Source organism: Pecten maximus, chromosome 6, assembly GCF_902652985.1.
Source record: "Pecten maximus chromosome 6, xPecMax1.1, whole genome shotgun sequence".
NCBI lineage: Eukaryota > Metazoa > Mollusca > Bivalvia > Pectinida > Pectinidae > Pecten > Pecten maximus.
The window spans coordinates 30,901,769-30,928,468 of NC_047020.1; the positions used below are offsets into that span (position 1 = coordinate 30,901,769).

Sequence of the window (26,700 nt, forward strand, 5' to 3'; positions counted from 1 at the left end):
CACTAGCGGAAATCTTATCCCCGAAATATTGCAAAATTATAATCATTTCATTTTCCGAAATTTTGGCCCCCAGACCCCTCACGAAAAAAAATTCGTCTCGCGCCTACGGCGCTCGCATTACCAGTACATTTCTGGACCCCTCCTTTTCAATTTCCTGGATCCGCGCCTGAAAAGTGTGGCAATCTAAGTTAAGATATAGTGCTAAATGAAAAAAATAACTCAATCTAACAGACAATAATTTTCACAAGTGTAACGTTTCCCCGACAAATGTTGCAGTAGGAAAGCATTTCCGTTACTCTGTGATTCTTTTTAGTTCTTCTTCAACACCAACACCACCAACAACAACACCGACGACGACGACAACGGCAATAACAACAACAACAACAACATGCTTACGTAACTGGCTGTTTCCTTATCACCTTTATATATGTATATATTCACATCTCTCCCTTCTTCAGCATAGTAAACTCTGACTGCGAATAAATTAGCGTATACGCAGTGAAGAAAGGCTCACCGGTTAAATAAGCGCGGGAACGGGTAACATAATTTTGACGTCGTCTATTTGTGACGCTACCGGAACATCAACTAGACGGCGCCTTTTTGAAAGGACTGATCAACGCAATTTTAGCGTTTTCTCCTGTTACCGGATGATCTCTACTCAAAAAACTAACGCCAAGTGAGTTTTTTTGTCAAAAACTAGCATGAATACTGCAGAAATGCGTGCATATTGAACTTCTCCGCGAGGTAAGGTAACAACACATGGCTGACGCGTACATATGACCACGTCACTACTTACTCTGTGTCATTACACGCTGTGCTTGACAACCATAGTTAATCTGAGAAGAAAATTGTGGATTGTGAATATATCGATTAATTAAAAACATAAAAGGTATTAAAAACAAATTTGAGTTGTTTCTGTTAATTTTGTCAACAATACTGGTGTCTTTACGTAGATTCACTGGAACTATATTATCTTAGCAACCACGGCTGCCATAGTTACCAACATCGCAACACACCATGAATTTTATTTCTTCGTACTGCATGTAAACGACTTATTTGATGTAAATATAAAGATTGTACCTCATTTTGACTGCGTATACGGTAGTATGCCCGCAGTTGGCAACGAACATTTCTATGGTTAGCGCGTTGGCCAACTGCGGGCATACTACCGTATACGCAGTCAAAATGAGGTACAATCCTTAAATAGATATATTCAACATATCATAATAAAACTAGCTAGTTCTACGATTATACAGATGCTTTCACATAGAGTTGCCTCACACGACGGTTTTTCTAATATCACAAGAATACATTTGGAATTATAGCAATCCCATTGATCTACTTATAATTCTCTCACAGGAATTAGACTGGAAAAGTCAACTACCTGTTTTGAAATAGAAGTACTACACCAGCAACAGATGTATCTTAGATAAAGCGCAGTGACGTAACGACTGTTGTACATGAGGATAACGTTGGCGCAGATGGTACGGTATAAAAACAATTTCACTTAGGACGAAACCACGTCGGTGAACTGGCAGTACTGATGTGACTCCTTATGGTCCACGTTGACTTGTTTTATTAACGTCAGACAGAACCTTGATACTTTGGGGTAAGTTTAAACATTGGTTAATATATTGAGGTATGTTCTGTTGCACGAATGATCACGATAAGTAAATATATATATTTTTAATTTATGGTGGTAACGTTGACAACTTTAAAGTGAAAGTGTCATTTTGGTAACAGCAACAGCCTGATTTATGTTGTATAAATACATATTTATTATATTTACTAAACTAACCACATAATTTATAATAATGGTCAGGGCAAATCACATTTGGTACCTTTTGAAGACACACTTTAAAACATATAACTATATTGATATTATTGTTATGTATGTCAGCCTAACCTGGTCAGAGACTGCAGTTTGGTGGCTGCTATCATAGAATACTCCTAGTCCTAACTGCAATCAAAAGTACATCATAGCATACAATTGTTGTTGAAATGATCTATTTAGACATCGTTTACAGAAAATATATTTTATAATCAATGCCATATCCACCTTTATTTTTGCAAAGCAACAAAAAAATGGAATGGAATTATCAGCACAGATGACAAGTTTTGTTTTTTTAATTTTGTATTGTTTAACGTCCAATCAACAGCCATGGTCAATTAAGGACGGCCTCCCCTGTGTTCGGGGTGCGGGCGTGTGGTGTATGTGTTTTCGGAGATACTGTGTGTCTCCTTGTGATAGTGCGGAAATAATGCCAATTTTTATAGTGTTACCTCACTGAAACATACTGCCTGAGGCTTCTTGAAATTTATTATTGTTATTTTACCAAGTAAATTTTGCCATCATTTTTAACATATTGAAATAGGTGATCGAAATTCGATACACTTTCTTTCAATAACTTAGTATTACTACCACTGAAATGTTTTTATAATTTATACGAAGTTAGGTATCAAAACAGTTCTCTCAAATATGATTAATGTCGAGTAAACCTGGTAGAAAATGCAGAATGTGCTTGCGGTAGCCCATGCGAAAAGGCATTTCATTTTTTCGTCGATTGTCCCCTTTATGGCATGCAGAGGCGTTTACTTTTTCTTAGCATAGTCTCCAAAATTCATTCAGAAGCAGTTATAAACTTAGATATACTTCTCTGTGGAAATGAACATCTACCTTTAGACACAAACATAATTATTTTCAGAAATGTGCACCTGTTTATAAAAACCAGCAATAGATTTGATAATGTATAGAATTATTTTCATCTGTACTTAACTTTTGACTTCGGAGAACAATGTTTAAAAATATTTAATTGAAGAGTTTAAAAGTTTAATTATATATAACTTTTTACCAAATACTGAACTTTTGTAATTATTTAGGAAAGGGGTCTGATAATGTTGTTACAACTTTTGCTTTGATTGATGGCAATGGAAATATGTTTAGGAAGAAGAAAGTTGATAAGAAAGAACAGAAAATATCCCACATTCAGTCGCTTTTACAGATCATGCAATTTGGGCAGCAGGTACAATTCTTACACTCGACCCGCAGGGCAGCATAGTCTTGCTAAGTAAGCATGACATGAAGTTATAACGTCTTCACATCATTACCAATCCCTATACATTTGTACATAGTCGACAACATAACAGACCATAAAGAAGTTGGAATGAAAAAAAACCCCGAATCAATCGATGACCAAGTAGACCATGATAACCTACAGTTAATATTTCCAACATGTGTTACATGGCTAGTAAGTAATGTATAGTGTCAATGCACACATTATCATAATCCAATGTTTTCCAGACGATACGCATGCTAATAAAGCATGAGTCTAAAAAGGTCACACAAAAAGAAATCTCGATGATAGCAGCATATGTCTCTATACTTTTCACATCGACTGATAATTTACTTTATATGGTTAAGTCAATGATTTAGGTATGTTAATTGCATATATTTGAGAAACATTGAATTGTTAGTAATATAATATAACTATTTCTTAAAATAAAGCAATTTAAAAGCATGGCATATGGACACTTCATAAGTAAGCATCTGAAGTACATTCCTTTACCATTCATGTACTGAATCTAAATAATTATAAAGAACATGGCGAAAATCAAGTGAAATTAAAATGAAACTTTTAAAAGAGTATAGCAGAAACGTACAAACCAGTAACTATTGACTGATAGGATGGTAGTCATTTCTCAATTGAGTTTTTAACAATATATTTTCTGACTTCAGATAACTACCAATTTATATTTATCCTTAAGTTTATCAAAATATTCTCTTTGTGCCAGGTAGTCTCTATAAGATTATTGTAGAACCCATTTTTATTTGATTGATCTTAAACAATTCCATTGTGAAAGGGAAACGTTTAAAGCTTATGCTGCCGCCATTGTAACTTCCGTGTTTATGGGTAATATCTGACACATTGTACCGACATTTGATCAATACAACGACAGACTGTTGGAAGGTTTTACATACTTAATATATACTTTATATATGTATATCAGCTGTTACTAATAACAATTGATTATAGCAATAAAAAGTTCAAAACATTTTAACCATAATGATTTTTTTCTTTCTTTGTAGTCTGATCGCGTTTGTTATTCGATATTTATAATCTCTGTTTTTCAATTTTCATGCAGACTTAAAAATAGGGCGTTTATCGCATAGTTGAAATAAATTGATGAAATAAAGAAGCCATACTGAGAACGCATTTAACCTGTTACCTGTCGTCGAGGCCTTCTATAGGCGTTCGTCTCTCTCACCCATCACGACGGGGCCGCGGTGACCGAGTGGTTAAGGTGTACCGACACTTTAACACTAGCCCTCCACCACTTGGTTGCGAGTTCGAAACCTACGTGGGGCAGTTGCCAGGTACTGACCGTAGGCCGGTGGTTTTTCTCCGGGTACTCCGGCTTTCCTCCACCTCCAAAACCTGGCACGTCCTTAAATGACCCTGGCTGTTAATAGGACGTTAAACAAAAACAAACCAAACTCACCCATCACAATATTTGTTTCCGGTTCCAGTTGGTTTTGATCTAATTGCTAAATTGTTTAAACCGTTAGTGATTGTCAACGTCATTTTAAAGCATATTCTGAAAGCAGTGTGTGTATTATAATAAAACCTGATTTTGATATGATTTAGTATCGCGTAACTCTATGTCTATAGATGGTGAACTCGTGTGATGAGGTATTTTTATGCTCTTCCCGTTTGTTCTCGCTTCGGCAAAGACGAAAGTGGCATACCGTCCTCCGGTTAAAGTTTGGTTTTTAATTGCCCCCGAAATCCATGGATTTGTAATGTAATATAGTGCCAATATTTAATGTAGTAACTACTGCGGTGTGTTTGAATGATGTAGTAAAAGTAAAGAAGAAATTATTACGGGAATCAGATACAGAATTTCTAGATTTGAAGTCATGGACAGATATTGATTAAATTTAAGCATTATCTAATGAAGTTTATTGGCAAGCATTTTCTTAATCATTTAAATAATATGAAGTAATAAAGAACACATATTTCATTTCCTAAATTACACATACTGTTGTCTTTATATACGACTGGACGCAGAAGAGAGCCGCGATATCTCAGTCGGTTAGAGGCCTGACACGTAACCTCAGGTGATGACCCGGGGTGTGTGGTTCGACGCTCCCTATCCGTGTCGGTTTGTGTTTCTCGGGAAGCTGAGAAGCTGGCCGGTCTATACTGTTGTGGTTGTGTCCTTGGGCAAGACGACTTACCTTTATTGTTCTTGATTGCATGTGACGGGTCTCCTGTATGTTGTTCAGTGAGATAGACTACTACAAGGAGACGTCGCATCGAAATGACCATGTCTGTTCACGGGGCAATCAACCCAGCAAACAAAGGATGCGGAATTTAGTAAATACATACGTTTGTGAAAAAATAAGAAGAGAAATCATTAGTTTAAAGCATTGCAGTTTTTTTTCGCAGCACGTTTTAGTAGGCCGCTAAAATGAAGTCCGCAGTACATCTGTTCGTGGTGGTGGTGTTACTGGCTACGTCGCTTGCAGAAGAGTAAGTATAGCATGGCATATTAATTATTTTGAAATACAAAGCATACAGTGTTCATAGAAGTACATTTTTTGATATACATGTACATGTATTGTTCATAGACGTTATTTATTTCGGGATGATGATAATAAATGGACAAAAAAATGTACTGGTTTTGTATACGACTGGGGAAATTTGTCCTGCTGATCCCAGTTCATTCAAGGTACCGCCTTCATAATGCTGGATATTCTTTTGGTAATCTAAATACAAATGTAGAGATAAAAATTAATGTTTACCATAGAAAATAATAGCAATAATAAAAGATTAAATGATTTTTAGAGATACCTCTACACTTCTGCACAAGTTTGAATAGCAAAGCAATACTTTTATGTTTTCAGTTCATATTTCTTACTGGCACCAAAAACCATCCGACCAGGTCAACCCTTATCTGTATTTGTTCGGATACTGAACGCTACTGGACCAGTTGAAACAGATATACGTGTTTTAAATTCCGAAAACGAAGAAATTGCAGAAGTGTCGGACACCATATACCCTGGTATGTCATAGACATGATATTAATATATGTTGACACATTAATGAGGTAAATGCATTTTGTGTTATACAGCTCTACAAATCATTAGCATCCAGCATGAACATAAAATGTTAAAAAAACAAAACAAAAACAAAATCTATCCATAAAACCAACAGAATAGAACATTGTCCCCAATTGGTATTTCTAAGACTTTGTTTATTGGGTTTATCATCCCGTGAACAACCAGTTATTTTTTAGTGGGGCCTTCCTGTAGTAGCTATTGACTCACGCACTGAACAACATACTTTCTACATTTAAGACTTGATCTGATAATCAATTGATTTAAAATAATCATGTCATTAGAGTTCCGAAACATAATATTAAGAAATACAACATTGAATGCATGATTTGTAGAAAACTATCTTGATAAAGTACATTTCTAAATTTTGGCTTAACACACTTTATATAATGGATATTATATATACTACGTTAAGTCATGCTTACAGGTTCAATAAGCGATTGTTTTAAGGAAACTTAATACTGAAAATGCGATCATATGAAAAAAGGTTAAATAAATGGAATGTGTATATTGGAGATAAAGATATTAGAATTAAGTGTTACCATTTTTTATTTTAGGTATACCTAAGGTCTTAGAATTGCAGGTAAGTATCAATCCTGATAACAAGCCCCAGAAATAGGTGTATCTGTTTATATAAATGTTAATGATCGATTGGAATATTAGTAATTCATATCAAGTAACCATATTTTAGGGATTATATAACTCAGTCTGTTTCCAAAAACTTTATTAGTACTGTAAATCACTTAGATTTCGCGAATACCATACTTCGCGGACTTACCTCTTCAGATATAATCGCGAATACATGACTACGCGAAAGCTGATCTAGAAATGACTGGAAGTCGCGAATGATGAGCTGTTTGAGTAATGGACTCCGCAAAAAACCCTATTTCGGCAAAAGTTTGCCGCCATCCAGGTTTTTTTTTGTCGTGCAAAATAGTAAAGTATTTGAATTCGCGATTGACGCTTCTCGCGTATTAACACGAAATATAAGTGATGAACATACACTTCCTATTGCATCGTTGTAAAATAAAACTTGGAACATCAGTCCATAATAAATGTTTCGGTATACGTAGATACCAGTGGATCTCCCTTCAGACAGCTATACTCTGCAGGCAGAGGGAACAGGAGGAGGACTTGTTTTTAGTGAAAACGAGGCTTTGACATACTCGGCAAAAGCGTCATCTGTATTTATACAAACCGATAAGGCAATTTACCGACCGGGACAATTAGGTAATCTTGATATGAAACAATGGAGTTGTACGTATTTTGTAACATTTGCTACCAAACTCGCACTCAATGCATATATTTGAATCTATGTAAAAAACAAAATTGTTGATTCCGACGAATATTTGTTTGTTCTTACACCATTCTTCTATCGTATTTGAATTGTTATAATTTTGCAGAATATGACTACCAATTTTTAACACATACTATTGTTCTTATGAAGGGTATTTTGGGTCAAAGTGCTAATCACCAACCGTTTTTTCTATGGAAGCCCACTGAAATATTTATACACTGTCCAAAACAAACCACTGTATAGTTGGCAATTTTAGCGGGGGATTATTTTTTGCTATATTCACCTCATTGGCTATAGCAGGACATTAAATACACAGGGAATAGTCTGACTGATAACCACGAAATGTACAGCACCAATACAGTATGCTGCATTGTACTGATGTGGCGTTTGACTCCTGTCTACCTAGAAAAAAGGTGTTTTTTTGTGTGTAAATGTTAGACTTCAGTGGTGATCATGTAATTATTACAACCCGGATGACAAAATTTAGGAAATTAAATAAAAATGTTAATCTCAAGAAGTTTTTGATTATTTGTAGTATTTTTGTGGATGGAATAAACTAACGAAGAATTGATATCATGGAAGCAGAATTATTAGAAAAAAAATAGTCCGCTTCATAATTTCCCCAAAAAATACAGTACACTTTACAATTTTCCCAAAAATACAGACAATCTGTAATGTTTGGTTAACTTTATAATTTTCCGCGTTGAATGACAATTGATGTTATTTGACAGAGTTTGATTTTAGTTATTAGTGCAATTTCATTGTTATAACATTGTTACAGTGCGGATAAGAGCAGTAACAACACTATCCAGTCTTCAGATAGTCCATGCTCCTATGGACATCACGATATTTGTAAGTTGATTTTCATATAATTATATCTTTATACAAACAATAATCACTATTTGATTAAAAGCACGATTCTCATGTCTTGTTTCTCATAAAGTGCATTAATAAAGACTCAGTTATTTCTATTTATATAAGAATGCATCATTTTATATTTAAAAGCATAAAATGAATAAATACTGAAGTACATGTATTTAAATATATTACGTCTTTTCTTTTTCTTTTTCCAATTTTTTTTTTCTGTTTTGACTTTTCCATGATATATTTCCCTATGGTCTGCCACAGTCTTGTATCAAAATAATCAAGTTCTTGTATAGTGATGGTATATATTAGCTGTTTTACCAGTTTACTTTTCATCATCATAACATTCTTATAGAACGTTGAATTCTGCCAGTAACTGTAAGAGTTCATTATGTCCTCTTTTTGTAAAGGACTCGGAAAATAACAGAATCAAGCAATGGATTGACTACAGTGATCCACCTTCAAGTGTATTTAAAGGCGAACTACAACTGAGCGAGGTTACCAACACAGGGGTCTGGAGAATATCCGTACAACAATTGGTATGAGTATCACGTATATTTGATATTTCAAATTTTCAAAAATACATTTTTTTACAATAAATTTGCAACAATAAAATGTCTCAGTAAAATTGTCGGAAAATGGCTCTCTGCTTTTCAATTGGAGGTTTTTTGAAATTGATATGTGTTATGTTACTGGGCATCATATAAACAATCATTAAGTGATTTGTATATCACAGTGCCTTCCTGATCTGGAAATTCAGCTCATAAACTCTCGTACGCTACCAAAATTAAAATATTGCTATCATAAAAGAAACGTGAAAATATATTATATCAGAACTACATAATTGTATTTAAAACTCGGAAGGAAAATACCTTAATGATATATGTAAATAATGATAATAAAACTGCATAATTCTAAAAGATCGTTAGCTATGTAAGTGGCCAGTATTCTTGATGGAATCCAGACACGTGATATGTTCCATTTCATGTAATGCTATATAAATGATCATACATATATTGCATACTTACAGAGTACGAAACAAGATAAGACATTTGAAGTAAGAGAGTTTGGTAGGTAAACATTATATTTTTTAGGGCATGTTTGTATTCCGTATATCATACAAATAATACTGTAATTTGCCATTAAACATGTTCTTTTGAACGCTATATAATCATTTCTCCAGGCAAAATAGTAATACGGCTGTACATATCCAAAACATAAAATACGAGGTATTTTACGCAACTATTTGCAATAGCTTGTATGGTATCAAAGTGTAAAAAAGGTATACTTTATAGATTAAATATAATTATTAGGTAACATAATATGTATAATTTATAGACTAAAGACCTGTAGAAAGATTTATGGTTCTACATATATTCTTGTTTCCTTGGTAGTACTGCCGAGATATGAAGTAAACCTTAAATTGCCTTCGTTCGGTGTGACAACTGATGATTTCTTTACCGGTAAAGTTTCAGCAACGTAAGTAAGACAAACAAATCTAATTGAACACCGGCAGATAACTTTACCTTTTTTGTAGCAAACAAACAAACTAGCAATAGATTACCATTACAAATTGTTAGCCTATTTTCAAATATTAATCACGAATCTGCATGATTTACAAAAGTTAGAAATGTTTGAAATACGCACGTTATCAAAATTTTATTACAACACAAATTTTCGATGGAATGCTTCATATAGAATTGGAATTTTGTAATGATTTTGGTTACCATCAAACGTGACGATGCTTATTTGTAAAATATTTGATATACCTTATATAGATATTTCATCGTATTGTAGGTACACATTCGGAAAGCCTGTCAAAGGAGAGCTCATCGTGCTATTGGAAAGGACATTTACCAGCGACCACAAAATTGAACTTCACTTCAAGGACGTAATATATTTTTATTCATTAAGAAAGGATAAATTTGTTTCTGTCTGAATAGTTTTGCTATAAATAAAGTGTTATGAAGCAAGAGATAAAAACACAATATTACAACATATACCTACATAGTGAAATGTACCTCAAAATAAAAGAAAGTTTAAACTAGACACGAAAAAGGTTCATCTTCATATCCATGTATGTGTTGCAAACATTATTTGGCGTCAATTTATTGTTTTAAAAAAGAAAAAAAAAAAGATTTTAAGCAAACAATGATAATTATTCATTTACATTATTATCATGCGTACGATGTTTCTTCAGAATTTCGAGTAATTAAGTGGCTTTGCGTTTTTTATCAGTTCAATGGAGAGAGGGAATTTTCAGTATCAATGAAGCACGTGACAGACTTTCTGAGTTCCTATCAAGTTCGTGTTACCGCGACTGTGATTGAGGGTCTAACTGGTGATAAAATCAAAGACACGGGTGATATCAGATTGTATAGATATCCTGAAAAACTCACTTTCCCGGAATTTCTACCAAAAGTTTTCAAACCATCTCTCGTTTACAAAAGTATAGTAAGTATGTATACTGTTAAACATATCAACACCCTATGAGTGATATGAAAACTTTTATTTTTATATACGATGAAACCTGATTTTAGCGACACACTGTGGGCACGAGTCAAGGTGTCGGATATGATAGTGTGTCGATTAAGATATTGATGGCAATGACGACTGAGAAAAAGTTACAAATAAGAGTAATGTAGGGTAATAATGAAAATCTACACAATAAGAGAAATAGAAATAAAGTGATAATCACAGGACATTAATTATATAAGGGACTGAAGATATACTGAGGCCAAGGAACAGCCATTATTAATAGTAACATAATTCACGTAAAATTAGTATATAATTATGAAAAATATGCATGAAATATGCCCTATAAAAGGTTTAGAAAACGCTAAATTACACAAAAATGGAAAGTGATATCTCCATTGATAAGTTGTGCACTAAATATTGATATCATAAATAGATGAGTTAGTTGTAAAATATTTAAAGTATTTTTTCTATAATGAAACTAAAATGCAACACATATTAACACATTGTTAATATTCTGTTTCTAAGCTACGTGTTACCCAGCAAGACGACACCTCTCTATCCAATACCACTGGGGAGGTCAACATCACTATAAGTTATTATGTACAACTGAAACCTCCGCCAAATCCTCCAAGGACAGACGAACTAACACCAGTCATTAAAATCTTCCCTGATCCGTTTCCTGATCGCACGATACGAAAATATCTACCCTCAATTCTCAAAGATGTCCCAAAAAATGGAATCGTTGAATTTGACGTCACGATTCCTTCAGATGCTGCACCAGATTCAAATGTCAATATCATGGTAAGTTGAATGTTTCATTCTCAAAATTAAATACATGATCAAAATATTTATTTGTGTTTATTTATCTATCTATTTATATTTTAGGCGAGTTACGGATCTGCATCAGCGTATCTGTACCTGAGAAGAGCAAGGTCGCCAAGCAATACGTATTTACAAGTTCGATTGAAATCCAAATCGTCAGGCCTCAAGGTATTTTAACGTTATGTCGTTTATAAATACGAAAACAATATTATATTTAATACAATAAAGAAAATACTTGGCATCAACACTGCTAAACAATCAAGGTATCAAAATGTGGAGAACTATTTCCTGAATTCAAAGTTATAAATGTTTCAACAAGATATCTCTTGATGTTATATCCGACAACTTGTTTCTTGCATAGGCTGGAAAACGGGCCAGATTTGTATTGAAGTCGACGGAGAAAATGTCCTTAGTGGATTTTCAGGTACGTCGGGAAGCGTTATTTAACCCTGTTCATTACTAGTCAGTATTACAATATTTCTGATGATTATATTTTATCAGGTAATTACACGTATACCGTTCTGTCTTATTTATATTAGTCTTTACATTAAAAATCAACCAAGATTATTATGAAACTGATAACTACCACTGTTTATACTATCAAATCAAGGTTGCAGTTAATAAAAAAATGATTTTCTATCAGAGCGTATGCCTATCTACCTTGCATTACAATACTTTTTCAAAATGAGATTAACGTTCTAATCTTCTTATCTATCCTAAAATGGCGGACGGATACATGAATGTGAAATTTAATGATGCGTATTTCAAGAAACTCCTTTCCATTTAACGGCCATCAGATTGTGTTTACTGTTAATATGCATGTAATGCGAAAAACACATCAAAACAATGGCGTCTTCAATGAATTAAAAATACATTGATCAAAGATAAAATAAAATAGAGGTAAAGACTGAAGCACAAACTGTATATTGTATATTTCGATTGTACGGCCAAGATGACGCATGCCCTGAACGAAATCGTAACAATGATTGAATACCGGAATTGACAGTATTGTTCTTGACATTTTGGCCAACTAATTAAACAAAACCTTTCATACTCATGGTGACAAACTGTCTATCTACTGATATGCGACTTTTGTTTTCATAGGAAGCTTAATTAAACTTGTTCGATGGGCTGTCTATAAACGGATACTGTTCCGGGACATCTGGTGTTTAATTACTTCAAATACTTGTATATTTATTTATCTTTGATCATATTTAGCTATTGTTTAATCAATGTTTAGTTAGAATTACGATTACGTTTTATTCAGATTTTATCTAAAAACGTATTGGTCGACTACGGCCACGTGGACGGGAACAGAAAGACTTCTAAAACTTTCAATGTAAGGTTAACACAACTGATGGCACCAAGAGCGACACTGTTGGTCTACTTCGTTCGGGATGATGGAGAAGTTGTCACCGACTCCATCACCATCAATGTTGAAGGAATATTCCAAAATGACGTAAGCACATATATACATATTTATTATATTGTTACAAGTGTTTAGCTTAGAACGTTTTATGAAAAATATTTTCTGTTGCTGACCTTTTTCAGATGATATCAAAATACGTTTTTTTCTTCTACAATAATAACGATAACAAAATACAGGCGTGCAAACTACCGTCGGAAAACTAATGAAAACAATATGAAATGAGGGGATTCTGAAGCTATTTCTTGTTTTTTTCTATTTTTGTGGTAATTCACGGAAGCGGACTGGCAATCTAATTAAAATATAGACGGTCATTCTCACTACGTAGTTCATGTAACGTAGTGAGAATGACCATCAAGATTTTAATTAGATTAGTGGGCTGGTATCATACCTGTCTTTGTTAGCATATTATTTAGCTGAAAGACAATGTGATTAATTATCACATCAATAATTGTTGAACGCACTTGCCTACAAATGACGTAAGCATGCGTTCCTGTACGTTACATCCTTTTGTTTACTTGCCGAGAGAATAAGGAGCCGGAGACAATAGGTGAAAATGGTGTAATTACAGTCTGAAAACATTATTTCAAGAAAAGGTATTCGAAATGCGTATAAGTGTTTGGATGATATTTTCATTTAAGAGTTACTGTTGTTATATTTAATCTTTGAAGTTTGACCAAGAAAATTCTCCTCTCTTTCATTTGCCGTTGTAAAAGTCAAGCTTGACGTTGTCTGTTCATTTTGGATAGATAACAATTTTAAGAGTATTTATGTTACGGAATTATTTTTCGGCGTGTTTAAGATAAAAATGGGATACTTGCAAATCTTTGATCTTTCTCAAACGGTGATAATTTGTGCTGAATTTCAAGAAATGATTCAAATTATATTAACATTACCTCAAAAAGTGTTCAATTCATCATTCAATGGAAATGACAAGTTATACTCAGGCTTTTAACAAATCACGCCATGTTCACATTTTTCAAAATAAGATTAATCTTACGTAACTGTGTATGCAGCTGTCACAGCGATGGATACAATATACTATAAAACTGCAGACAGATTTATTCTACTTAAATTTATCGTTTATTTTACAGTTCCCGTCAAAATCGATTAAACGTCTGATACAATACCGACATTCCTTTGTGTTGACTTATTTTCTGTGGAACCTTGATGTATTTTCTTTTGTTATCTGACTTTTGTTTTGATCTGTTCAGTTCCTGTTGTTATCTGACTTTTGTTTTGATCGGTTCGGTTCCTGTTGTCATTTGACTTTTGTTTTAATGTGTTAAATTATTGTTGTCTGACTTATGTTCTAATGTGTTCAATTATTGTTGTCTGACTTTTGTTTTGGTGTCTTTTCAGTGTGTTGTTATCTAGCTATTGTTTTGATGTCTTGGGTTCTGTTGTTTGCCGTCATTTGATGTCTTTTCAGGTTCTGTTGTCTGCCTTTTGTGTCTTTTCAGTTCCTGAGATTTCCTGTCTATTGTTTTAGTATCTCCCCAGTTCCAGTTATTAACTTTCCTTTTGTTATGATGTCTTTTCAAATATGCATTCAAATATTGGTTTTATCTTGCGTTAGCATGGAAATATATTTTAAAAATTGACTGTATAAAAGAAGGGTTATCTACTATGGTGCAGCTATTCAATAACATTTTGCAACGGATACTTTATAAACTTTTTTTTCATAGGCGTCTCTAAGCTTCAGCAAGAAGAGGACAAAACCGAACACGAAAGTTAAGCTGAATCTAAAGGCTGCAAAAGGGTCAGAAATGCATGTATTAGCAATAGACAAAAGGGTCCTTCTACTTAAGAAGGGAAACGACATAACACAAAGTGATGTGAGTATTTATTGATTGATTAATTGATAACGCTACCATAACTCATATAATCTGATGTACCTTTGTACTACACTACGTCTGTAACGACAAACGTATCGATCTCCATAATAGTCTAGTAATAAATTTTAATCTCCAATTTTTAGCAGTAACTGATTCACTAGGTCTAGATTATCTAAATCTCTTGATGTTTTATTAATCTTTTAATCGGCCGGGAAAACATTAAATCCTCCTCTTTCTCTCCATCAAACTGTCCGTAAAATTTCTGGCAAATATTTGAACTTTCTTGCTTTTGATATAAGAAGTAAAATGTATCTATATCTTTGTATTGTCGGGAAAAAGGGAAACTTAGAAGCCCTCGAAAATAGGAATATTTACAGTATGTTCCTATAGGCCTGCAGCATCTGGCTTGCTACTTACATTTGATTATATTGCGATACATAGCCCATAATTGTCTTGACATAATTAAATTACAATATTCTGTGATCAAATCTAGGCTGTTGTAATAATAGTACGCCCTCTGTTACACTGATTTCAAAATTGACTGTATATTTTCATTTTTAGGTTCAAAATGAACTTCAACTTTTTGACGATCAGCCAACTTTTCCGTTCAGATTCTTTCGCTGGTTTCCTATTCCCAATGATGGAACTGATGCATTTTCCGTTTTCCAGGTAATTTCCAAGTACATTTGTATCGCATAAAAACAAATGCCGTATGGCAATCTTTATGAATGGAAGTGTTGTATATATTATGATGTTTTGTTGTACTCATTTTCAGGAGATTATGGTACAATTGTCTATGGTAGCAACAATATCATTACCAAACTAATTGGTAAACACGTTTAATTTATGGAAATTTACAATAATAACTTAGCGACATATTTTGAAAAAAAAACAATATTTAAAGTTCAGCATATTAAAATATTATTATAAGGCTTATACCAATGTAGGGTAACTACGATACCAATGTAGGGTCTTAGATCTGCCCAGAAAATTCCCCTCCAATGTGATATTTTCTATATATTTTCAGAAAGCAGGAGTAGTATTGATCACGGACTTGACGATATATCGCTTCATCAATATTAGACGTAAATATTCAAATTATTCAAATCAAAATCGTTCATAAACAAAGACACTTTTGTTTTCGCTAATTATAAAGAAATGTTTAATATTATGACTATGTTAATTGATCATGTGTTATTTTAAGCTGCTGATGTCAACACTTATTGCTTAAGCAGTGTAACTATAGATTTGCTGTTTGATTATTAATAATTTTACGTTTCTGTTAGTTGTAACTTTAATTATTTAAAACGATATATTAATTCTTAAAATAATTTTCTTGATGAAATAGTTTACGTTTATATTTGGGAAATTTGATTTTATAAAATTGTTTTTTTTAATTAATGATTTAATTGAATAAATGTGAGACTCCTGGTGAAGATATAAGTGATATTGCCTTATAATGGAGACCCTTCCCTGTCATGTAAACATGTTTTATGCAGTATGGTTTAGTAATGGCGGGGCAACAATAACATCAACAATGGCATCAATAGCACCAACAACAACAACATCAACAACAGCAACAGCAACGCCTGCAGGGTCATCAAAAACTACTACAGCCAGAATCAGGCGAAAGTTCCTTGAGACATGGATTTGGACAGATATAACTTCTGGGTTGGTTTCCCAAGAATAATATCTCAAGAATAATATCTCTATAATGTTTCTTGTTAAAGTTCCTGTATTCCATACTGTCCTCGCTGCTGTCAAATTTGCGTCAGGAGCGACCCTAAAGACAACCGAGACAGAACCCATTACTTCCGGTGCACGACTGAGAAAAATATTTCCCGAGACATGGATCTGGACAGATATATCAGCGGGGTTGGTTTTGTCATGTAAACACCTTGTTATTAGTTTATTTTAACACCATTTCAGGTCATCAACTCCATCTTCCGAACTTCGCCTTTCAGGGAGTTTGCTTTTCTTTGAAATTGACGACTTCCATTAAATTGTCGTTGATAAGATATTTTGCGCACGATAAGTAAGTTTCTTTTTCCTCTTAAGAACCAATAATACTGGAATCAATGGCAGCAGAATCAATACAAGTCACAACTACTGCAAGAATAAGAAAACGGTTTCCGGAAACATGGATTTGGACTTCTGAAATTGCGGGGTTTGTGTTTTAAAAGCAATGTGTTGCTAAATCCTTCATTTTTTTTTACTTCACTTCTTTTATTTTGAACTCTCAAATACACATCTTTTATGATCTTTTGCCAAACTATCTGATTCTATTTCTATTGACAATTTATACGTTTGATATTCAAAAGAACTCAATAATACTAATAATATAATATACTAATAAAATAATTTAGCTTCGCATCATTTTGTCGTTTAGCCAACATAATATACATTTCTGGTACTGGGAATGTTTTGTTATCCTCGGTTTAATGTAAAGACATTTAAATCAAAGAAACAAATCATACGCAGTAAGTTATTTCTTCGTTGGAATGGATGGCAAATACATGAAGTTTCTTCGGGAAATATTCACGTAGGGATTTCTTCCTTGGTTCTTCTTCAATCTTCGCCTAACATAAAACTATTAGAGAGTTACATATCAATATTCTTTTATGACGTATATAGATGTATGTCGTTTAAGTGCTACTTTCCTTTCCTTCTGTTGGATGGCTTTGAATTGTGTTGCATTTACACCGCGATGTGGTAATGGTTATTTAAGTGTTGTGTTATGATATTTGGTTTTAAAAGTTTTTTTTTCTAAAGTCCTTTTCTTCTGGTCAAATGCAAGCATCTGAATATCGGTTTCTTTATTACTGCACATAAAAAGATCACGTGGAAATTCTAGCACTTTTTTTTAACATTTGTTACGCATTGTATTATTCAATATTATTGTTTGCATTATGAACACTATAACGGGCACATGGATAATTGACGGAACTAACTGCCAGAACTGTTTCCATTGTAATTTAATCAATTATAGATAAAACAGATGCCGCACATTTTAATGTTAGTGCATTATTCTATTAAATATTACGATTATGAAATTCGATGCATAATCGTCGAAACGATACATGATGAAATATTTCTCGATTCAGAGATAATGGAAAAGCAACACTGTCTCGTAAAGTACCCGACAGTATAACCACATGGGTAGCATCAATGTTTGCAGTCGATACTAACGACAGGCCTTGGTGTAGCTCCGTCAACAGCAGAGGTAAACCAGAGTAGAAATTTATTATTATTTCCATTCGATACTTTATATCCATATATTCATATAGTATTTACGTTTGGTTTGTTCATGTTAATCATTTCCATACTTGCGTATACATAGCTTTCCTGAATGTTCTGTAACCGGCACATTTGCATGTTATTTTATTTATTTATTTCTATTTTAAATTATTTCTATTATGCTTCCCCGATAATATTTAAATAAATAAAAAAAAACATATTGCGAAATTAATTAGACGCAACATCAGTTATATGTCTTATCAGCGAATGAAAACAGGACAGAGGACGCTGTTGGAGTTAATTATTCTTCCAGAGTTAGGTTCTGGCTTTGCTTGCCTTTAAACATTGTGTATTCCCCATTTGCATTGTGTAAACTTATTACTCTTAATTACGCGTTCAGCGTTTACACAATGCAACATTCTTATTTAGATCACAGTTTTTCTAAACGAGTTCATCCAAATTACGATGCCACGTTCTGCCATTAGAGGAGAAATGATTGTTGTCCAAGTAGATTTCTTCAATTATGGCGACAAAGATATTGAAGTAAGTGTAGTTTACACTTCATTCATGTATTTTTCTTGAAATTCAAAACTAAATTGTTCCATTCATTTTACCATAATAATTTGTAAATATTATATTTCCAGATAATTATTTCGAATGTTTGGTGTGTTTTCTGTAATTACTATTCCTGCAAAAAAATACTTGATTAGGTTTTACTTTCTGTCCCTCTAATAATTCCATATCTGCTGTGCTGTAACACGAATTACCTCCCTTTGTATAGACAGTTATCATACTGAGGAAAACAAAGGAATTCTTTTTCTCGGATGCGGATGGGAAGAGCTTTACTCCAAAAAATCCTCAATTTCCTGGAGCATGGGCTAAGGTACGTAAGGTTTCTATGAATTTCTATGATTTTGCTTTATCTCCAAAAAATACTCTCATTTTCGACAGCAATGATAATGTACATTATTATATTCGAAAACATGAAAAGATATTTAGTTTCTGTTATTATATTCTCATCATAGCATTGAGCGACGACAAAACATCTACATATATTAAGTTTTTTTCTGATATTGTTAAAAATAAACAGCACGTCTACCTCAGGGTAGGGCATGTACCATAAACCTTTCAGCGATTCATCCTTGTACTACACTTGTTTAATGTTGTTATTTTGATATACTGTAGACCAACTTATTTTCGCATGCGATTAATATTCGCGTATATCGACGGCGAAAAATAATCGCCGCGTAATATTTTCGATCACAAGTACTGTAGACAGGCCTTTTATGACTCTAAATCGCGAAATGAAATCACCGCGAAAAAGTCGTCAGGCATGAAAACGTGAAATTATTTTCACTTTTTATTCTGACAGACGATAACAGTAAAGTCTAATGATATCGGATCGGCATTCTTCCCGATTGTACCTCTTGTGATTGGAGACATGAACATCACTGTGTTGGCAAAAGCAAAGAAGAAAAGAGGCACGAAATTAAAAGCTATCGATGCGATCAAAAGGCCTATTAAAGTTAAAGTGAGTAATATTCTGCTTCAGCCTTGAGTAGTTTATAGTGATTGATGTCATGGTTTTATTTGTATTGAAGAACAATCGAAAGAGCCAAGAAGAGTGGACTATAAGGAGCTGATACAATGTATGAAGACTGAATACTGATATACTGCCATGTTGTGTTTCTAAAGACAATATACATATCAGTACATAGAACAAAACTAATTAAGTTAACAATGAATTATTGTCATTCATGAAAATATATGGATGGGATTATAATACGGCTATGATATCTAGATTTCAATTTGAAATATTAATATGTAATACAGTACATAATATATTTTTCTTGAACATTCATTATTTCAAAACTTTGTGACAAATTAAAATGTGTAACATTGTATAGTCTTCCCGTCTTTATTTTAAAACAGTGAAACATGCAGAGTTAACATGCCCTTTATCTATAAGTAAAACAATGCCCGATACTTAAAATATATATGTATGTATATTTAGGCCGAAGGTGTTCGTCAATCATACAGCATCCCGTCTTTGAAAGTCTTGAAAGGTGACACTGTGACAGAGTCGTTTAATATAACCTTCCCCGAAGATCATGTCCCTGGATCAGAACATATAACGGTCTCCGCAATAGGTGAGAGGAAGCGAGTGTTCAACACGAGCTTTAGTAAATGTACGGTTTTCCACGGATAAATTGATGGCTAGCATTTTCAGTTTGCCTATTTTGTTGTTGTCCATAGATGGTCATTCTCACTACGTTACATGTTAACGTAGTGAGAATGGCCTTCTAGATTTTATTAGATTGCAAGACGATGAATGGTCATCAATGTTAATACATAGTAATTAAAGCAAGGTGTACAATGGGAGTATATATATCGCTGAAGGGCGTATAGTTTGGGTCGAGAATGTCGACATGGAAACGATATATAAAATAATCATTATTATTTATAAATCTTTGACATGCACCGAACAGATTAATTTACTTAACGTTGATAGTATAAATAATAATATATATACTGGTTATATACAATCTTTTCTCAATCAACAGTGGTATTAGCACCAAACAAGCAAATATATTATTGTTTACTAAATGTTCAATCTAATTAAAATCTAGATGGTCATTCTCACTACGTTACATGAACTACGTAGTGAGAATGACCGTCTAGATTTTAATTAGATTGCTAAATGTTAGCCAGTTGGTGTACTATCATATTCAATAGTGATAATAACAATTTACATATACTTTCTCATTTCTTCCGTTCACGAAAAATAGGAAGTAAATACGGGTTCTTTATTTTCCTGTTTATAATCTTAATGATCAAGAAAGATATGTCGATTAATTTAATGAATATTGCTCTTTAGGTGACATTATGGGTCCATCTTTGGCTGGTATCGAGGATCTTCTACAGACGTCCTACGGTTGTGGAGAACAAAATCTACTGAATTTTGTACCCAATGTATTTGTCACAAAGTACCTCCGTGCCACCAATCAGCTCACATCGGAAATCAAGACAAAAACTGATAAGTTACTTACTGCTGGTACGTAATTTTCCCTAATATATACATAGACATTATATATATTTGGTAAACCAGTAATTCAACGATGTGTTTGCCATCGTCTCATCCAAATTTGACCCTATATTGGCACTGTTCTTTCAGCCCTATTTTCCATGGTCCGACTTTCATCAAACTTCATATAAGAAATAACTTTTAAGTGCGCATTATCATATAAAATGCTGATTGATTTTAAAGATTATTGATCGACTTTTACTGGACTTTTTTTTTTTTTTTTGTATCTTTTCCTGCATCAATGAAAAATCCACCAGGATTCTTTGTATGCTACGAGTATTTCTGTAGTCAATGTATTTTTTATGACATATTTATGATATGTATATATTTTCCTCCTGCAAACACTATAGGCCCTTCTCATTACTTGCGTGTCTCTGAAGGACGAAGCAGCTGTGTTATACAGTAAATTATTGGCGCTATTGCATCTAACTTAAACTTTTCTTAAAAGGTGTTAATATCTTGTTGATCTATGCGTTGTAACTGTAATATTATGATATACAATTTAAATTAATTGTAATTATACTCTCTATTATCATCTGTGATTAATTGCATAAACGTACAACTCCACCGTTGATATTGTTGATTTTAAGGCTACCAGAGGGAATTGAAATTCAAACACACGGATGGATCGTTTAGTGCTTTTGGGGATAGAGATCCCAGTGGAAGCACGTGGTAATCTATGTTTTAAATATTACGAGCTGCCAGTAATTTTTAGAAATTTCATATCCATTTAGTATGTATGTGTCATGTATTTGATTAAATAAACATATTTTATCGTCACAGTTTTGAGGTTTTGGCGAATGGAAGGATATGCTTTGTGACTGTATACACTATTTGCAGTTTTTGTTTACTAGAAAAGAAATGGCCATTGATCAATATTACAATAAAATCGCGTACGCCACTCCTTGTTTTCTCAGAAAAGATAATCCAATATCAGCAAAGTACTTAAATTATTTCTAACACCTTTAAACCAGAAAACAAATGTAAGAAGAAGAACGCTTTCAATAAGAACAAACATATTAAATTGATAAAGTTAATGAGAACCAGCATCAGTATACAGACATTAATCACGTTTCACAAACTAATTTTTAACATATATTTATCTGTGTGCATTAATAATAATTGAGCTAAGGTCAATTACATGATTAAACTGATCCAATTTACTATTTTTCTCTATGTATCCCCGGCCAGGTTAACAGCTTTTGTTTTAAAAGCATTTGCTCAGGCGAAAAACGAGACGTCTATTGAGCCTAATGTGATGATTGCCGCCATAGGCTTCCTTTTGAAACAACAAACTAAGGACGGGTCGTTTGATGAACCTGGAAATGTGATTCACAAAGGAATGCAGGCACGTGATTATATTAAAGTTTTCAAAATCCTCTTAAAACATTGGAACGAATTACTAGTAAGAAGTTAAGTATTAAGGATATATATATGATAATAACTAGACAGATCGCTGGGTGTGCATTAGAGCATCAGAACGTCTTTCTCTTTCCAATGACATCCTTTAAAAACCTCGTTTGTATAGAGGATAATGTACCAATCAGTCTCACACATATACCACGAATAGATTCTTCTTCTGGCGAACTTTTCACGGGTTAATTGATTCCTAGATAAGTTGAGTAATATATAATTATGCGGTTAACTAGTGGCTAACTTTTAAAGCATATTAAATGGCTTCTTTTTCAGGGCGGATCCATTTCATCTTCTAGGGCACGTACTGCATTTGTGCTAATAGCGCTAGCAGAGGCCAAAAGAATGGGTTTTGTAAATGCAGATGTAAGATATGTTTCATATTTGAAATACTGTAATTAAACTGATATTGTTATTTGACACATGTTTTCCGAAAGATCATTCTGTTTATATCTCAAGTGAACGTTGAATATCTGTAGTGAATATTAAATTGGTGATACTTGAAGTTACGATAATGTGTTACCCAAGAAAGATAAAGTTGTTAGCGTAGGGAATTTACATATGATAATCAAGTGACCCTAGATATCATTAAGTTTGATTCCGTTGTTAAACATGTTTTCAATGATAGCAGAAAATAAGGAATGTTTTGACATGCACATGCCATGTACATTCATAACTGTATATCAAAACAACAAAAGGAATGCGTTTTGCATCAGCTTAGGCTGAGTTTGGTTTGGTTTGTATTGGTAAACGTCCTTTCAACAGCTATGGTCATTTAAGGACGGCCTCCCCAGGTTGCGAGATACATGGCTGTGGTGAATGTATGTATGTTTTTGTAGGCTGTGGTACCGGGTATGTTTGTTTCCATTTCCTTGTGATAGTGCGGAACTGATACCGGTATTATAGTGCTACCTCACTGCCGAAGACATCCAGCAGTACACCCAACCTGGTCACATTATACTACTATTTTAGAGACTCGGTTTTTAGAGACTCGGTTTTTAGAGACTCGGTATGTCTCGGCAAGGGGACAGAACCCAAAACCCTTTTCATATGGCGAACGCTCAGCTAAGGCCATATGTGATGCAGTGTTAAGTGAGACATACGGAATAAGGAGGTTATTGAGGTAGCACACTACAGTAGGACAGCCTGGCCATGGGCAATTTTTTTGTTAAGCAAATAACTTCTGTATTATGATATGCATAAAAAATAAAAAAAATAAATGTACACTATAATTGGTATATTCAGTATGAAGAAGTACATACAGGCTTCACATTTGTTAAAACAAAAATTAATAAATTGGTTCCGGATTTAAAATTTCCGGATTTTCCGCAAGTGTGTTTACACAGGAAATTTAGTTTTGCCTTCAGCGAAAAATGGAGGCCCACAGTAAAGGTGAGATAGCGGAAAAACTTAATTTACAACATATGTCAAAACCATAATAATTCTGGGATAGAGATATTTAATTTTAAATAGGTTTCAGAAAAAAAATTGTGTAGAGAATTGTCATTTTGGGTCAAATATCATAATATTTTGCAATTTTTGAGCATTTTTTAAGCTGTTACCATGGTATTCACAGCTCTAAAAATCACAGAAAATATCAGTTAACTTTTCCTTCAGAGATGTATTAAAATTGCAAATGTTGTACAGATTACAAATATATATACTTCATTAGAGTTTATATGTAGGGTTAACTGGCAATGTTTACATATCTAAGACGTGTCATATTTTTCAAAATTGGGCATTTTTACTGTACACTGCTACCTAAGAAAGAAGAGAAAATATAAGATCCCCTGACGATCATGCAATGGGGGCAGAGGGTACAGTTCTTACGCCCTACCTGCAGGGCAAGCTAATGTTTTAACATTGAATAAACTTTCCCATATGTATTGCAAATTGACCCATTTTAGCAGTAACTTTATCTTTATCGATTTTCGTTCTTGAAGTCTGGTGTTAGATAATGATTTTGACAACCTATTTTCTACACACTTTCTCTATAGAACATGATTTGGATCACTAATCATTGTGTAAAGTAATGCAAATAAGGGGGAAATGAGTGTACAGTATAAAGTATTGAAAGCGTATGTACAGTCGTCTCTCTTATCAATTTATGTTAGATTTCAGAACAAGTCGATGCAGCCATTGAAAGTTCAATCACCTTTATTACAAATGGAGGTATTGAAAGTTTTATCAACACGTATGAGCTGGGAATCGCCATCTATGCTTTGACATTGGTTAAGAGAGATTTGTCGATACTCGAAGACATGTTTTTAGAGTTGGAGATAAGAGCAACAGTTGAGGGTACGTTTAACAAACAAACAATATTCATCAGACAATAGTATACTGCTCTGATTATTGTCAAGTCATTATCAGCTCGACGACTAGAGAAGACCTTCTGGTTAAAGCTTAAGTACGTCCGTGATTAGGTGTTAACTGAGTTCAATCATTATTTGCAAACGATTTGGACAAATCATTTGCCGAAAAGTGACAATGCTTTGCATCAAAAATGAAATTATCAAAATGCGATACCTGTATTCGTTAACCATGGTCTTATGTGCTTGTACTCAACTGCTGTTAGTATGGCATCTATAGGTATCGGATCTTTTTTCCCTAGGTGGAAAGAAGTACTGGATTCTGTCTGATGAAGAAGCCGAGGCTGTGTCTCCCTACAAGTCCAGTTGGCGACCTCCAGTAACAAGGTCAAGGGCACTCGATATTGAGGTGACGGCTTATGTGATGCTAGCTTATGTGGAGAAGAACGACACAATAAACGGCCTGCAGATTTTAAAATGGTTGGTGACACAGCAAAATTCAAGAGGAGGATTTATTTCAACACAGGTAAAATGAAAATCCTTTAAACTCGTCTACCGAGATATATTTAATATAGATAACCTTACATGAGCTGTTTTGTAATAAGACATTTATTATCCCGCAACTCCCGTTCATGAGAATAAAAGTAAAAATACTTAATTTCTATATCGGAGACAATCGTACAACGTCATGTAATTTTCGTGTCGTCACAATTATTATGACGTCACACTTAGTTATAACATGTGTCTTACAATATTTATAACATACCTGAAACTATGTGACATTGTAGAAAAGGCCAATTATTTGATAGAATGATTTTTGGTTTTCTATAGAGCAATGAATAAGCAAACCAACAAGCAGTTTTGAAAAAAATTACAGCATGACATTTAATAGATATTTATGCAAAGTTAATAGGCGATAAATTTGCGTATCTTTTTGCCTGTAGTATGACAATGGAATCTTTTCAGGACACAGTTGTCGCCCTTCAAGCGTTAGCGAGCCTGGCGGAACTTGTCTATGAGGATAGCTTTAGTTTGACCGTTACTGTAGAATCATCTCCTGGATCTTTCAGTCACATGTTCACAGTTACCAACAGCAATGCTCTAGTGTTACAGATCGCAGAGGTATACTAACAGTTACCAATTTATCGACCAATACACAACTTACCTTCCATGGGAAAATATTATCGTCCCTCTTTTTCTTTTGTGCGTGGTGTGGTGGGGTGGGATGCGGCACCAAAATTTCTCCTGGATGTCTCTTGGGTCTGGGTGAGGTTATTTCAAAATGGCCCTAATTCTGTATTTGTACAAATTTTGAATAAGAATGTTCTAACTTCTGTATATCTTTTGCTTTACGAAGTGTTTGGTTCATGATTTAACCCTGATTACTAGTCATAACTTTGTTACCAGTTGTTCCCATTATACTTTTCACAATAACATTATATATGTTTTTGTAGATTCCGTATGAGCAAAATATTCAGGAATTGACAGTCACTGCAACCGGGACAGGAATTTGTTTATTGGAGGTAAATTTGTAAATGATTTGTCTAATGTAAATACACCGCAATAATAGGAAGGTATTTGGTATTATTTCTAAGTTTGAAATCTCCAGAAATAACAGAAAATTTGTTTATTTCCTTACTTTAAGTATTTTTAAAACAGGTGTCAGTGTTATTCAACGTAGAGGAAGAGCTTCGCGTACCCGCCTTTGCCATGAATGTCACGTTGAGAAATGACACAATGGAGGGTTTCAAGCTAGATATTTGCTTCAGGTAAATTGCCATCTATTCCTTAATGAGTTCTCCATCACCGA

General features: G+C 33.7%; 1 protein-coding gene across 1 annotated transcript; it reads left to right on the forward strand.

Annotated features, from left to right (window-relative positions):
• Positions 1-5,472: 5,472 nt before the first annotated feature.
• Positions 5,473-26,663, forward strand: LOC117330139 (CD109 antigen-like). Its single transcript, XM_033888359.1, is given in 28 exon segments — positions 5,473-5,534; positions 5,909-6,066; positions 6,679-6,704; positions 8,693-8,821; positions 9,313-9,352; positions 9,677-9,761; positions 10,080-10,173; positions 11,286-11,561; positions 11,646-11,750; positions 11,944-12,006; positions 12,850-13,041; positions 14,697-14,846; positions 15,408-15,526; positions 17,951-18,035; positions 18,037-18,069; positions 18,513-18,626; positions 18,865-18,966; positions 19,456-19,614; positions 20,098-20,233; positions 20,962-21,138; positions 21,759-21,840; positions 22,360-22,516; positions 22,858-22,947; positions 24,696-24,879; positions 25,193-25,416; positions 25,857-26,012; positions 26,345-26,413; positions 26,550-26,663. Coding segments are annotated over 28 exon segments (3,381 nt in total).
• Positions 26,664-26,700: the final 37 nt, after the last annotated feature.